This window comes from Otolemur garnettii, unplaced genomic scaffold (genome assembly GCF_000181295.1).
Source record: "Otolemur garnettii isolate 467f Iridium unplaced genomic scaffold, OtoGar3 scaffold00008, whole genome shotgun sequence".
NCBI classification, from domain to species: domain Eukaryota; kingdom Metazoa; phylum Chordata; class Mammalia; order Primates; family Galagidae; genus Otolemur; species Otolemur garnettii.
In genome coordinates this window covers 13,809,344-13,824,590 of record NW_003852403.1, presented here as the reverse complement: position 1 = coordinate 13,824,590, position 15,247 = coordinate 13,809,344, and the positions used below count along the sequence as shown (strand labels likewise).

General features: G+C 53.5%; 2 protein-coding genes across 2 annotated transcripts in view; one reads left to right on the top strand and one right to left on the bottom strand.

The window, feature by feature from the left end:
• Positions 1–265: 265 nt before the first annotated feature.
• CUNH10orf105 (chromosome unknown C10orf105 homolog) lies at positions 266–1,847 on the bottom strand. Its single transcript, XM_012801361.2, has one exon. It carries the CDS (start codon positions 1,742–1,744, stop codon positions 1,343–1,345), a length of 402 nt encoding a protein of 133 aa, XP_012656815.1. The 5' UTR covers positions 1,745–1,847; the 3' UTR covers positions 266–1,342.
• A 5,761-nt stretch (positions 1,848–7,608) lies between these two features.
• LOC111723141 (cadherin-23-like) overlaps positions 7,609–15,247 on the top strand; it is a 17,344-nt gene continuing 9,705 nt past the window's right edge. The window contains exons 1-3 of the mRNA XM_023509605.1: positions 7,609–7,650; positions 13,162–13,297; positions 15,034–15,245. Of these exons, the coding sequence (XP_023365373.1) occupies positions 7,609–7,650; positions 13,162–13,297; positions 15,034–15,245 (390 nt within the window). The remainder of the gene's footprint in view (positions 7,651–13,161; positions 13,298–15,033; positions 15,246–15,247) is intronic.

Below are 15,247 nucleotides of genomic sequence, written 5' to 3'. Positions count from 1 at the left end.
AAGATAATTTAAAGCTAGCTGCCAGAGGGTTCTGCACCCTAGGCTAAGGAAATTTGGTTATGTCCAGTTAGCCTTAGGGAGCCAGTGAAGGTTTTAAAGATGGGGAGTGGCAAAACCAGAGCTCACTCCTAGAGATGACTTGGCTGGCTGTACTATGGGTCACAGGAGGGTGACACTCTGAGCCAGGGCAGCTCTGTGGTGGGTCCCTGGCCAGCCAGCTCTCTGAGACAGGAGCTAGGCAGCTCAGGCGCTACTCTGTTCACTCTGCAAATCTGGGACCCAATGAAAGCATTTAACCCTGGACTTCGGAGAAGAGATGAAGGTTTGGGACTCTGAGAAATCCACCTGGGGATGAGATTGCTTTGATAGGTAGCCAGTCAGTGAAGCAATCACCAAAAACACAGCATACCCAGTGTGGTCTAGGTTTAAGTTCCTACAGGTGTCCTGGAGCGTTCTGAGCCATCCCACCCCTTGGGTTGAGGCATGGAGCCTCTGTGATGTGTCTTCAGAGCCCAGCTGGCATCCCTTCCAGCTGCTGGCAGTGCCCTGCCTCTTGCCACTCTGTCATAGCACCAGCTCTGGCCTCTGAAACCAGCCTCTTAACCCATCCTCAGCCCCTTCCTGACAGATCCTGCCATGGACACCTTGAAGGGGGCCCATCAATCCTGCTGCCAAGGTTGTGATCTGGTGGCTTCCTTCTTGCCCCTGCTCCTCACTGGCATCCAGGTATCTAATCCATCAGGACCATGGTGGTGGCTCCCATGCATTACCAGGAAGATGCTGGCAGTGCTCAGCAAGTCCAAGGAGAGAAGTCCAGGGGTTCCCTCTTGGCTTGAGCATGAGTCAGCATAGGCAGTAGGACAGTACCTTGCTCTCAGGATAGGCTGAGTGTTCCACTTGGCTGAAGGAAACCTGTGGCCACTGGCAACTCCTCTGGCTGGGCTTTGGCACCTGGAGGAAAGGCAGGGCTTCTTGGGGAGCAGGTACGCTGCTTCCAGGAGGTGGTTGATGCCTGGTTGCCAGAAAGGGGCCCTAAGGAGCCCCAGGTTGTATCCTGTGGATTCTCAGGATACAGATTCTCAGGGTCCAGATAGCTATGGGTGCTCATCCCTTGGTCCAGGGATCTTTTAGCAAGCAGCAGCTAGGGGGTCTACAGAGAGGAAGGTACTCTTCAGGAGGCCCTCTCTGGGAAAGGGCACTGGCCTAGACATACAGGAAGCCACTAGGGGTGAGTGTGTGGCCCAGATTGCTTGGGCCATTGCCTGCCTACAGTGGCAGGCTCCATCTGAGGCAGGAGGATCTGCAGGTGGACCTGGGGAGGGGGGTGGTGTGTGGACACCTGTCACATCTTGGTAGATTCCATGTAGTCATAGTCACTGTGGTTGTCATCATAGCCCGGCAGGGGGCGTCGAGGGGCAGCAGGCCTGCCGCGACGGAAGCTGTGCAGGGAGCGGCGCAGGGAGCCCAGGCGCTTCCAGAGCCGGAGCTGGGGCTCGCTGGGGCTCCCAGGGTGGTGGGGCATGCACTCTCGAGCCCTGCGGCGGCTCGGGTCCAGCGCAGCCGGCTTGCAGAGCATCATGAACAGCAGACAGGTGGCCAGCAGGAGAAAGATGCAGGCCAGGGCAATGAGCACCGGGAGGGGGTCAGCTGCCTGTGCAGGGGGCCCTGGAGTGACCAGGGCTGAAAGGAAGGTGAGGGGCTTGGTGGCCGGGGAGCTGGTGAGGCTGGGGCCCTCTGTGCTCATGGCTCCTGCAACAGCAACAGGACAGAAGCTCAGAGCAGGTCAGCTGGACCTGGGGTAAGGGAGTGAGGAGAGACTCCTGGGAGCATTGATGGAGCTGGTACTATTCAACTAGATAGCATCATGGTCATCTTGCAGATTAGGACAACAGGGCCCAGATAGGTGGAAGTCCAAGTGCACATACCCTGCTAATAAGTGGTGGGGCTGGGCCTGAGCTCAGGTCCTCTTCGTGCTCCACCGCCACCCCCACTCATCTGCCCGGGAGGAGATAAGAGGCAATAACTTTCAGCATTTTCACATCATTCTCATAAATTACCATAGAGTCTTAGGCCTGAAAACTTGAGATCGAGGACCAGCTCCATCAGTAACTTGCTCTGTGACCAGAAGTGAGCCTTAAATGGTAGGGACCCTAGCAATTGTCTAATGTCAGGGCTGCAAACTAGGCCCCACCAGGTGTATTTCACTGGGTCCTTGCAGCGTTTTTATACTTGTAATTGTGAATATTAAAGAAAAAGAAAGATTTCACATAAATATCTGGATGCCTAGCCTCTCTTGCAGTGTCAGAATTTCACCACTGGCAACATCAGCCTGTGTTCCTGGCTGATCCCAGTAGCAGCTGCCCCTTTAGACACAGGGTCCTGGCCCAATTCCGCATGCCTCCCCAAAGACCCACCATATACCTTATTTCCACCAGTCTGGCCCAGTGGGCATTCCTTATTGCTGCCTTCCAATGTAGACCAGTCTGCTCCCATGACAGGTAGAGAACTGAGGCCCCAACAGGAGAGAGCTAAGCCCAAGCCACATTGTGAGCCAGTGACTCCTGACTCATAGCCTTTCTACCCTTCTGGCCCCAGCCCTCTCTGAGCTCAGTGAACTGCTCTGGGGACAGGTGGGAAATAAGCCCCAAGGACTTGACAAGGCATCAGTCGTCTGACAGGGTATTTCCATTATTACATAAGATCATCCCATTAGAGGGATCACAGCAGATGGTCCTTGTAGACGAGAATTTAGGCTGAACTTTTGGTGGAATATGTCTGGGGCTCTAAATAAAAATGCTTGCAGAGCCTGGCCAGCAGATAATGCATGACTGGAGCAACAGTTGGGCAGTGCCACCTGGAGAGTGCTGGCTGGGCCCTCTCAGGCGGGGCCTGGCCCAGCCCAATGGTGCCAGTGCTGGAATGCAGGCCCAGGGGAGTTGGCTTTGTCAGTTTCCCAAGAGAAACTGAAACCTGGAAGATATAGGCAAATGTTTCTAATGTTTAAATATTGGCAACTAATTCAAATTCAAGGCAAGAAAGAAGGGAAGGAGAAGAGAGACTGCAAAGTCCAAATAAACTTCAAATAAATTTTCAAATATGTGAAACACTACACAGGCCCAACAAGAGACCACAGGCAGTCTACATGGAGCTTGAAGGCCAGCATTTGTGATCTTTGAGTTCTATTAACACAGCACAGGGAATCCCAAGAGGATAAAAGCAAAAAATACATATATATATTTCTCTTTAACCTTGGAGTCTTTCAGGAGGCTGGGCCATAGCAGATTTTCCTTCTTCCCGGCTTACTGCTCAGCCTCCCTCATAGTCAACTTGCTAGCACCAAAGCTTACTTGGCAAGAGAAGAGGCCTCGAGTCATGCCACGCTCTGCTTGTAAGCTATAGGGAATCCCTGTTGCCAGGTGGTGAGGAAGGGAGCCAGCCGCCCAGTCCTCCACTCCAGGGAGCCCCCAAGCCCACCCCAGGCACTCACCAACAGCCGCAGGTCTTAACTCCTTTCTCCTGGAGCCCAGCAACTGAGGGCATCCAGGGCGCCCCACCGCCCACCCAGTCCCTACCACCACCCCTCCCAGCATTTCTGGACAGAAAATGACCCCTCCCAGCTGGAAACTTTGATGCCCGTCTAGTTGCCCAAGGTCCCGCCTTTCAGGCATCAGGCCTAGGGAGCACTCTGGCTGGGCAGCCGGACATGAGCTGGCTCTTCCTTAAGTCTGAGCAGGGCGGAGGGATGGGGTGTGCCCCCTGCCATCTCCCATGGGGAGAAGTCGCCATCTATGCTGCCCTGGGTAGTGCTTGGCTGGGAGGAAGAAACAGGCAGTCCGAAATGGGAGATGGCTCAATCCTACTAATTCTGACATTATTTCAGGACCTTCACATAGATCTGGAGACCCTGTCAGGCTAGCAAAAGGGTCTAGGCTTCACGCCTTGGGATCTGATTTAATAAAAAGATAAGTGGAATTGTCATTAGCATCTGAGTAGTTCCTGTGGCAGCAGAAGCTTCCAAAGTGCTTGAAAACAACAAGACACCTTCCCTGGAGCATAAGACAATTTCAGCAGCCAAAGGCCCCGATGCTCTTTGCAGTCCAGCCAGCCAGGACCAGCTGGTTCTGGGTAGTGGAGCTCTCCACCAGACCAAGGCTAGGAATCATCTCAGGGCCCTGCTCTGGACATATCTCTGTAAGCTCAGTCTAGAACATTCTTTCTTCTCTGCTGAGGGCAGAGAAGAGTGCTGTGAGGCCTCAGTCTAGCCTCTGCCCCTTGCTGGACCTTGTTTCCACCCTCTGCAGAACCAAAGGGGCTTGCCCAGGTCTGGGCATACCCTTACATCCTCCCCAGAGTTCCCCAGCGAGGTTCTCACCTGCACTTCCTTCACTGAGCCTTCTCCTCCAGTGCCCCAACCACTGACCTCAGAGCCAGCCCTCAGCAATCCTGAGCTCGGTGGAGTGGTTTTCTCAGTTGTGTCCAAGGGAGGCCCCAGGAGCCCTGGGTGCTGCCTGTGACCCCAGCCCTGCCCTGGCCTTTGTTGTGGCCTACACCCTTCAGTCAGCCAGGCCCAGCAGATTGGGCCTTCTCTCCGCGTTCTCGAGCTGGACCTGGCTTTGTCTGGAAGAGTCCTGGCCCTGCCTTGGGGAGAGGACATCCAAGAGGGTAGGGATGGCAGCTGGGCGGGGAGAGGGGGAAGGGGGCTGTCCAGAGGAGCTGGGGCTCCTGAGCCTTCCCACGGCCTTGGCCTCTCTCCAGCCTGTCTCCTTGGAGCCCTCTCAGGCAAGAGGCACAGAGGGGACGCAGGGGAGGGTTTTACTGCCTCTTGAGGCCCCATGGCTCTCACCTTCCCCTTTCAAAAGCTTAAATGGTATGGTCGGCAGCAGCCAGCAGGCTGCTATTCAGTGCCTGCCAGCCTGCAGGTTACTGGGGAGGAGGCCACAGCTGCACAGCCAGAGGGGGACAGGCAGAGTGATGGGCCCTGGCAGCCCCTGAGGACCCTCTTCTTCCAGGCTTCTTCCTCCATCCCTCAGAAAAGCCCCTTCCCTTTGAAGGCATCTGGCTGCAGAAGTGAGGACTGAGAGGCATTCGAAGGTCAGTTGCCAAGGCAATCACAGGGCAGAAAGCACAGGCCTGAGGGGCAGCCGAGGCTGTGTTCCTTACAGTTTGGGAGATGCTCAGAGGAGTTCCTCCACATGCCTCTGCCCCACACTCACACACATTCACTTTGCATACACTCTCACACTTGGGCACACTCACACACATTTGCACACACACTCTCACACTCGCTTCTCCCAAAGCCAGCAGTCAGATGCCTGCTTAGGAGCCCACTTCTTGAGCCCCTTCCCTGTCAGGGACCTCCAGGCTCTGCTTTTGCTCATGTTCCCAGCCTGAATATTCTCCCCAACCTTCCCTACTAAGCCAGATCCTCTCTGTCCTTCCAAACTTAGCTGCCTCCTTTGGAAACCTTTTACTAGCAGAAACCTGTCCCCCTCTTCTCTGGAAGTTTGTCCAATGGGCAAAGATAGGAATGCCTGTATTAGGGCTCTGGGTGGCAAGAAACAAAAACCCAATGCACATTATCTTGGGCAAAAGGAGAAATGTACTGGAGCAATACTGGGAACCCCACAGGACTAGAGGAAAAATCACACAGGGGAAGAGAGACACAGCTCAGCTTCTGGGATAACTGGGACCTGGGACCCAAACACTGTATAGCCCTCTGCTGTGTGTCTTTCATCTGTACTCACCGAATGTCAGAGATCTACTATTAAGTCTTTCACATATTTCCCTAACGAATACTATTTGACCCTACTGTGCAACAGGGTCATTTGTTCTAGAGATTATGTATATAGCGGTGCACAGAGTGCTCTCTTTCAAAAGAATAAGTGGTAAAGATATGGTGTATCAGAGGGAAATGGAGATCGGGAAAATCAGGATATTGGAGTGGGGGCTACAGTTTCATGTACAGTGGTCAGGGAGGGCCTTATGAGTGAAGGAGATGAAGGAGCATGCCAATATCTGGAGGAAGAGCTAGCCAGGCAGAGGAAACAGCCAGGACAAAAGCCCTGAGGCTGGCATGCACTTGGTGTTCAAGAAATTGCAGGAGGCCCTGCGTGGTGGCTCACATATGTAATCCCAGCACTCTGGGAGGCTGAGGCAGGTGGATTGCTTGAGCTCAGGAGTTCGAGACCAGCCTGAGCAAGAGTGAGACCCCCGCCATCTCTAAAAATAGCTGGGCATTGTGGCAGGCACCTGTAGTCCCAGCTACTTGGGAGGCTGAGGCAAGAGAATCACTTGAGCCTAAGAGTTTGAGGTTGCTGTGAGCTATGCTACCACACCACTCTACTGAGGGTGACAAAATAGGATTCTGTCTCAAAAAAAAAAAAAAAGAAAAGAAATAGCAAGGAGCTTGGTGTGGCTAGGGCAGAGTTAGTGTGGAAAGAGGGGTGAAGATGAGCTCAGAGAGGCCAGGGCAGGGGTGTGTTGACGTGAGTCTTACTGCTAGAAAGATGGACTTGCTCTCTATGGGTCCCAGATCAGCAATCCCAGAGAAGGTTGTGATCGACTCAGCTTTGGTCAGGCACTTACTCCTGGACTGATCCCCTCTGGTCCTAGCAGTGGGGTCAGTAAGAAAATGGCAGCTCCAGGGCACACCATAGGGTTGAAGTGAGAGGTGGAGAGAAGATAGGGGCAGACCCAGAGGAGGTGGGAGTGTGCAAGGCCTTGCAAAGCAATTTGCCACAAATCATCCAGCATGACATATCATGGCCAGGGAGTCTCAGGCCTCTTTCTGTCCCCCTTACAGGGGTGCTCTGCTCTTGGCTTGTTCCAGGTGTGCAGCAGGTAGAATAAGTATTCAGTTTAGCTTGACAGGACTCACACTGGGGCCAGCTATGGTTCTGCCAATAGCCGCAAAGTCAGACTTCTTGTAAAAAGAGCTGAGCACAGGGCAAGGTCTCAGAATGAGAACAACACACCCTGAAGTCCCACCAGAGACAACACATAAGCCTGAGGTACAGCTGAGAAAGCCAGGAAAATCTGAAACTGGACTAGAGTGATTGTGTGCATGAATGAAGGTGGAACCGTCACTGAGGGGAGGGCTCTGGGCTTCCACGGAGTGACCATCACAGTACACAGTGCCCAGCTGGGACCCAGTATGGCCAGAATGGCATCAGGCCAATGAAGTGTGGGCAACAAGCAGCCATTCAATCCAGCCACCTCGGTGAGGCTTCTGCTCTCACAGCCTGGCATGCAGGGAATTGTGGAGGTGTGGGACAACCTGTTCAAGCTGGATCCAGCGAGCTACAGCACCAGCATCCACTTCTTGTCCTCCCCAAGAACCTGGAGGAGAGTTAGGGAGCAGAGCTGGCCCTGGACAGGCAGTGGGGGCCATCGCAGTCAGACGTCCTCACGGGGATGAGAAAGACACAACATGTCCCCCTCATTTCCACACCCCCAGCCACTGTGGGATACCACAGGTTTGGAAAGACGTGGTAGGATAAAGCGGAGGGAGGGAAACGGGCTCCACAAACCTCCTCTCTCCCTGCCCGGTGGAATTCAAGAAGTAACTCCAATGTCTCATTCTCCCTCAGCTGAAAGCCACAGATGCAGATGAAGGCGAGTTTGGGCGCGTTTGGTACCGCATTCTCCATGGTAAGTGGGGCTGTCCAAGGGTGGGGGGCCAGCCCTCCTGCCTTGGGGAGGGCAGAGCTTCTCCAGGCTGCCCCAGGTCTGGGAGGTGAGACCCAGGAAGCCCCAAGGGCTGTACCCGTGGAGCAGGGCCAGAGAGAATGACAGGGAAATTCTTCACTTATTTGCCCCACAGTGGGTGTATGTTAAGTGAGGATGCAGCATCTGATTGCCATGCTCCCAAAGTCCCTCATGTCCCACGGTGCTTCCCGAAGCCATCACCCTGACAGAGGGGGCCTTGAATACCAGGACAGTGTCCCACTGAGCACCCCAGGGATTGAGGGGATTGGTCCAACCAGAATCTGGTGCCCAAACCTGAGCTGATCACTATGACCTTAGACAAGAGGATCACCCTCCACTGAGTTCTCCAGGGATTGAATCTGTTGGTCCAGCCAGAATCACACATGCCCATCCCTCAGCCAGTCACCCCAGTGAGCTTCTCAGGGATGGAGGCTATCAGAATCAGGTGCCCATCCCTTAGCCAGTCACTATGGCCAGGAAATAGAATATGCTGATCTACTGTCTTCTGGAATCAGGGGTAAAGTCGCCCTACACAAACCACAAGGACTGAGAGTAGAGGAGGGTGGATCCTCAGAGGAAAATCAGGCTGCTTCTCCCGCAAGATCAGGGAGTGGGTGCTGGACCAGCCCAGAGATGGTCAGTCGAAGTCCTGGATTTAGTGAAAATTTGGTTTTGGTGCCTCTCATTTGTCAGACCTCAGATCTTTCTGAAATATTAAAAATGCCTCTCTCCACCTTCACCTATGAGTGTGGAGGTCAAGGGAGACCCCCAGTCTTCCTATACAGAGTGAGGGACAGGTGAACTTTGGCCCTTCACACCGAGCCATGCCGGGCCCAGGCAGCACGAGGCAGAGGCCTCCTTGCCTGTGTGGACTTCAGCTTGGTTCTCAAGATCTCTGGGAAGGACCAATGTTCTGGGGGACACAGGTGCCTCCTTTCCCTGCCCTGTAGCAGGGAACCTATGAACCTAATCTATTGCTCTATACAGGTAACCATGGCAACAACTTCCGGATCCATGTCAGCAACGGGCTCCTGATGCGAGGGCCCCGGGCCCTGGACCGGGAGCGGAACTCATCCCATGTGCTGATAGTCGAGGCGTACAATCATGACCTGGGCCCCATGCGGAGCTCCGTCAGGGTGAGAGCTGGGGCCAAGGCCACAGCTAGGCTGGAGATGGCCACCAGTTGGGACCTAGGTGGGGTAGAGTACTGGGGCTAAGGGTTTGGTAAGGGTTGCCCAGCCCAGGATCCTGAACTTGTCAGTTTTCTCTGAGCTTCAGTTTCTCCAGCCATGGAAGGGAGTTACTACCACCTCTTACCACATTGGTCCATGTCCGCATAGCTCTCAAGGGTGAGCCAAAGAAATCCCACATAGATGATCTTGGAGGTGTGGATGCCAACCTCATTTTACCAATGAGGAAAGGGAGGCACAGAGAAGTTGCTAGTGATAGAATTAGGTCTTGAGCCCATGTCTCCTGAGTCCAAGTTCAGTGCTCTTTCCATGGAAACTGTCCCTAAAATATTCCAGTTACCTCTCCACCTTGCCCTATCAAATGTATTCTATTTTTGCCCATCCGTAACTGTGCAGTTGAAATCAGCTCGGTCTTAATCTTGCTGAATAGTCAGAAATAAACACACAAATGTTCCGACTATCTGGTTTGGGTCCAGCAGCAGGGGGATGACTGAGATGAATGAAATGACCTCTCCAGGCCCTCCCCACTCCACTGCACACTCAGCAGCTCCCACCCCGTCCCCTAAGATGGAAAGAAATGAGTCAGACACAGACGTCAGGAGTAGGAAGGAGATGGGAGAAGTGAGTGGAGAGTAACAGGGACTTTTACCCAGAACTGAGCAGGGCAGAGCAGGGCCTTCTTATCAGCAGCCCATTTCCACCCCGCTGTTTCCCCAGGCTGGAAACAATGAGCAGAAGCCTACCTGGTTCTGTGCTGGGGCGAGTGACTCAGCTATGACGCCCCACAGCTTTGCCCTGGGAGGAGACGGAAAGAAATACCTGGCTCCCTGCCTCTGCCCTCAGGGATTGCTGCCTGGCAGAAATGGCCAAGGGGGTCAGATCCCCTGGGTGCTTACAGGGCCCTGGTGACTGAGAATCAGACACAGTTACCTGAATTGTACCCAGGCCCTGCCACACAGTCATACTCACCTACATGACTGTAACCCACTTATTCACCTGTGATCAGTAAACCCACATCAGAGCTGCCCTCTGGGGGGCCCACTGCTGATGTCAGCAAATCTTGGGTTGGGTCGGGTCCCTAGACTTCAGGCTTTCTAACCACAGCCCTCCTATGGCCCCTCTCAGAACCTCAGGAGTGGGGGACACTTGTCTCTAAGGCCTGCCCCTGTCAGTCCCTTGGCATTGTGGCTGCAAACATTTCTTGGCCACAAACCTTCTTTGTAGCTGAAATAGTCTGCAGCATCTCAGGGTACTGTATAAAACAGATCAAAGCAGGCTGTGCTAACCAGTGCAGGGGTGGGACATCTAGAGCCACACCACTCCCTGAACCAGGAGTAATAATGGTATTGACAAAGTACTGTGCCTGGCATTTTCCTAAGTGCTTCATGGACTGTAACTCGTGTAACCCTCATTGAGAGCTCTGTGAGGTGGGCACTGTTATTACCCCCATTTTACAGATGGAGAGATTGAGGCAAAGAGGAATTAGCCAGCTCATTTAGGGTCACGCAGCAGTAAGGGTAGAGATGGGTTTCACAACCACCACTACGCTGTCTCACATAAGCTCTCAGAGCACACTTGGAAACCACTGTCTCATCCCCAAAGGGTAATTTTAAGGTGAGAATTTGGGGACTGGCACAGCCTCCACACTGATAGCCAGGAAAGCTGGGGACCTCTATGAAGACGATGCGGGGACTCCAGTTTTACCTTGGATTCATTTTTCCAGCAGCAATAGAGATGGCTTGTGGAAACCATTCACATTCTGTAGTTCCTGCTTCAGAGACCAGGGACAGCCTGGCTGAGGGTGGGGGATGTGGGGTGACGTGGTTCTCAGAGACTGGGTATCTCAGAGTACACATGGCATATGCATTTGCATATACACACAAGCGTGTGTTGCACACACACCTCCTCTCCATCCCCGTTGGAGGGCACAGCACTAGACAGAAAGCGGATCTGGTTAACCTGTCTCCAGCCCAGCAGGAGCATGGCAGACCTCTGTTTCCTGTACAGCTGTGTCTCTCAGGTTTGCAAAACACGCATCTTGCCTCCTGTCTCTGCTGCTAAAAAACAAGGCTGAAACCACCATTTGTTTCCAAATAACCAACACAGGTTATTTGGTGACATGTAGCCAGACTCATGGAAGACAGGCCACACCCACATCCCATGCTACCTCCCTTTTTTTTTTTTTTTTTTTGCAGTTTTTGGTCGGGGCTGGGTTTGAACCCACCACCTCCGGCATATGGGACCAGGGCCCTACCCTTCTGAGCCACAGGCGCCGCCCCCACCCTTATCTTTTTTATGGTACTATCAGACTTTGCTGCTTTTTCCCCACGACCCTTAGAGTCAAGGTCGCTTGGACAGGCAGAGTCAGGAAGGGTGGAAGGCTCACAGTTTTGAAAGATGGGTAGTTAGTTTCTGTTTACAGGAGAGTTCCCGAAATTCATCCACACAAATTCCCCCTGACACCCGCCCCACCCAGGATCTCCCCAGCCAAATTGTGAGTGAAGCCAAATTTAGGAGCATCCAGCCTGTGAGCAGTTGTGCTCCAGGCCATGAACTTTAGTGTGCATAGCGGGTTCTGGGAGTCTGGACTGGAAATGTCTGATGACAGCAGGGCTGCGAGAACTCCAGGAGCAGTGATGTAGGGAAACCTTCGTCCCCATGCCTCTCTGCCCCCAGCTCCATAAACCAGGGTGTCCTCCACTAGTCAGGCCACCAGAAGCCCCTTCACTCCCCAGCTAGTTCCCTGATGAGAAACCAGGGCCAATCCCAGAGGCAGTGAACAGAGGCCAGATAGACATGCTTCAGACACGTGTGTCTCAGGACGCTCCAGCTGGTGGCCACCTGTGAAACCTGTGAGGAGCACACCTTCCTTTTCCCCTTCCCCATCTGCTCCCCTCTGCCGGCCCATCCCTCCTGGCCCTGGCTCTGTTTGGTTGGGAAGAAGCTGCCCCTCCTGTTTGCGGCCAGCTTACCCCAGCATGAGCAAAGACCCATAGGGTGGTAAATTAGGAAGCAGGAGAGCCCCATCCTCTTTCCAGCCCTCTCAGTTGCTATGAGGCCTTGGACAAGTCTGCTCTATGGGCCTTTGTTCTCCCATCTGGAAAAAGAGGCTTGAGCTCTGGGCCTCCCTATGGCTCCTTGAGCACCTGCACCCTGGGTCTGTAACTCTGTGATGCCCTGCCCTCCAGACACAGCCCTGTCCACACCTGCACAGACCCTCCTGGTGCTCCTGTGGGGACCCAGAGGGTGCCAGGAGAGAGGATCATGGTGTTGATCTCTACCCATAAACGAGGCTTTCCGTAAACAACTTTGTATTATGTTCCTTACACACAATATGCATATTCACTAAAGAGAACTTAGAAAAATACTGATAAGCAGTGAGGGAATGATGCATAATTGCACAATAGCCATCTCAGGTGGGGTCTCCTGCAGCAGAGACAAGGGAAGGTAATTAGTAAGAAGTATCCTTAGGAAAATCTGCAAGTGGGGTAGGGAGGAAAAGCAGCCAGCAAGGTGACATGGAGAGATACCTCCACCCAAAGCTCTCTAGAGCTCTCTCAGTACCCCAAACAGGACCAAAGAAGCTAGAGCCTTCCACACCCATCAGTCTGGCTAAGGGCTTCCCCAGGGGGTGCAAATTTCCATGCATTTCTGCTCCCTGGATGTTTGGTTTCTGGCAGCCTGGGTGGTGGAATGTGGTTAGTCCTTCAAAGAGCCGCTGATACTGGCTCCTGGCTGTGAGAAGGTGCGCGCAAATTATGAAGGAGTCTGAGCCATCGACATCTCTGCTACAATCGCCATTCAAGTTTTATGTCTTTCTCCTAGATATATTTTGATATTTGAATAGGGTCACTTTCAGTTTTTTCAAGCATTTCTGTGGGCCCTGGCTCATTTTGTCTTCCTAATAACCTTAGGAGTTGGTATGGAGTATACACTATTATATTAGTGTCTCCATTTCATAGCTGAGAAACTTGATGGCCCAAAAGAGTCACTAGTTAGTCATAGGCTCCCACAGGGTTAGTCACAGAGCCAAGAGTAAGATAAGGTTCATTGCTGAACAAATAATGTTTGGGCAACTGCCACGTGCCCAGTACTGTGCAAGATAGGAGGACATGGTGACCAACAGGACAGCCTTAGATTCCCCCAGTGGGAACTCCCAGTGGGACCAGGACAGCTGTGACCACTCAAGCAGGCCATAGTGGGCCAAGCCTGAGGCTCCTCAGCCAGCACGCACTCTGACCTCGCCCCCGGCCCACCCCTGCAGGTGATTGTGTACGTAGAGGATGTCAACGATGAGGCCCCCGTGTTCACACAGCAGCAGTACAGCCGTCTGGGACTTCGAGAGACTGCAGGTGTTGGCACGTCAGTCATCGTCGTTCGAGCTACCGACCGAGACACTGGTGAGACCGGCAGCGGGGAAGCTGGGGGTCCCATTGTTTGAAGTGACTCTCCGCAGCTCACCCAGCCTACTCTTGCAGTGACCATCATCCTTGGGTGCCTCAGACTCCCTCATTCGGCCACTACTAGGCCAGAGAAGGGCTCCTGGGATGGTCTTGGTCACTCCCTACCACATCCAGACTTAAAAGAACTAGAGAGGGGCTCAGTGCCTGTGGCTCAAGTGGCTAAGGTGCCATCCACATACACCTGAGCTGGCGGGTTCAAATCCAGCCCGGACCCACCAAACAATGACGGCTGCAACCAAAAAATAGCTGAGCATTGTGGCGGGCACCTGTCATCCCAGCTACTTGGGAGGAGGCAGGAGACTCGCTTGAGCCCAGGAGTTGGAGGTTGCTGTGAACTTTGATGCCACAGCACTCTACCCAGGGCGACAGCTTGAGGTTCTGTCTCAAAAAAAAAAAAAAAAAAGAACTAGACAGGGAGTGGTCAGAAGCCTGACAAGTCCAAGTTTCTCATCCCAGGACTGGCATCTCCCTACCGGCCTTGGGTGAGGTACTAGGTGAGGCTGGGAGAGGTAAAAAGAACTTTTCAGAAAGCCATCTGCCTCCTGCTCCTCCGGCCAGCCACAGCTCATGTCCCACAGGGCCAGCTCAGGGCCTGGCACACACAATCCCCCAAGGGCCAGTGTCCCTCCTATTCTATAGGGTGACAATCAGCTCTGGAGGTGGCCTGAACCTCACTGAGGGCCCAAGCCCCAGGGCGGCCACAGCCAGCAGTGCAGAACAAGGGAGAAGCATCTGTCTCACCCCAGCCAGGGATACAGCAGAGGGGAACTCTTCCTGGGGGTCTCCCCCCCAGAGAGGCTCCCTGAGCTCCTCCTCTCCCCTCACGTCACACACGCTGGGAACTCCCCAGTCCTCTCTCAGCGTCCCCCACCTGCCTGTAGCATGGACAGACTGGAGGGACAAACATGTCTGAAAACCTTCATGTGGCGTATCCTCCCTAAAGGACATGTTACCACAGGTTGGGTCACATGTATTGCCATGGCCCAGTGCTTCATGGCCTTTTCTGGGTCATCACTCCCTTTGAGAAACTTGTGAAATCTATGGATCCTCTCCCCAGGAAATGCACATCCATTCAGAGTTCTGCGAGTCATTTAAAGGAAGTCTTGGATTCCCCAAGTGGTTTTATGACCATTTACTTTCCTGCCCTCCCTTGATGAATTCAGCTTAAGGAATCTCAGCTCTAGCTCCTACTTGTACGATGTGTTCCAAGGCACAGGGATGTGGGGTATAGGGAGTAAGGAGCATGCGGGAGGTGTCCTTGGCCCTGAAACCCTTCCATGAGAGGAACCAAGTGAGGGTTTGGCCACCTCTGAGCATGCTGCCTCGTCTAACTTTCTAAATCAAAGCCTCCACTGCAAGAGATGCTTAATTTTTCATCTTCTTTTCAAATGTCAAAGAGAGGTATTTGAGCTTGAATTATGAGGCTCTCAGAGCAGAACTGACCCCCTCTGGCATATCTCTGGTACCAGGGCCAAGCACCAAAGGAGGGGTCACCATTGTGTGCTGGACCTTGCCACCCACACTGACCCTGACCCATCTCTACCACATCTGTCTAGATGATCCAGTCCGCAGAGGTGGGGCAGCATGTGCTGGCTGGGCCCATGGCCACAGCCACAGGGCAGCCCCCCCACCCCACTGCCCTTGGACTACATAGCCCCTGTGTCCTCCTGCAGGGGATGGCGGCCTGGTGAACTACCGCATCCTGTCGGGTGCTGAGGGGAAGTTCGAGATTGATGAGAGCACCGGGCTTATCATCACCGTGGACTACCTGGATTACGAGACCAAGACCAGCTACTTAATGAACGTGTCTGCCACTGACCAGGCCCCCCCCTTCAACCAGGGCTTCTGCAGCGTCTACATCACCCTGCTCAATGAGCTAGACGAGGC

Excerpts from the sequence above, each read along its gene's own strand:
- CUNH10orf105 (XM_012801361.2), bottom strand. The coding sequence starts at position 1,744 with ATGAGCACAGAGGGCCCCAGCCTCACCAGCTCCCCGGCCACCAAGCCC.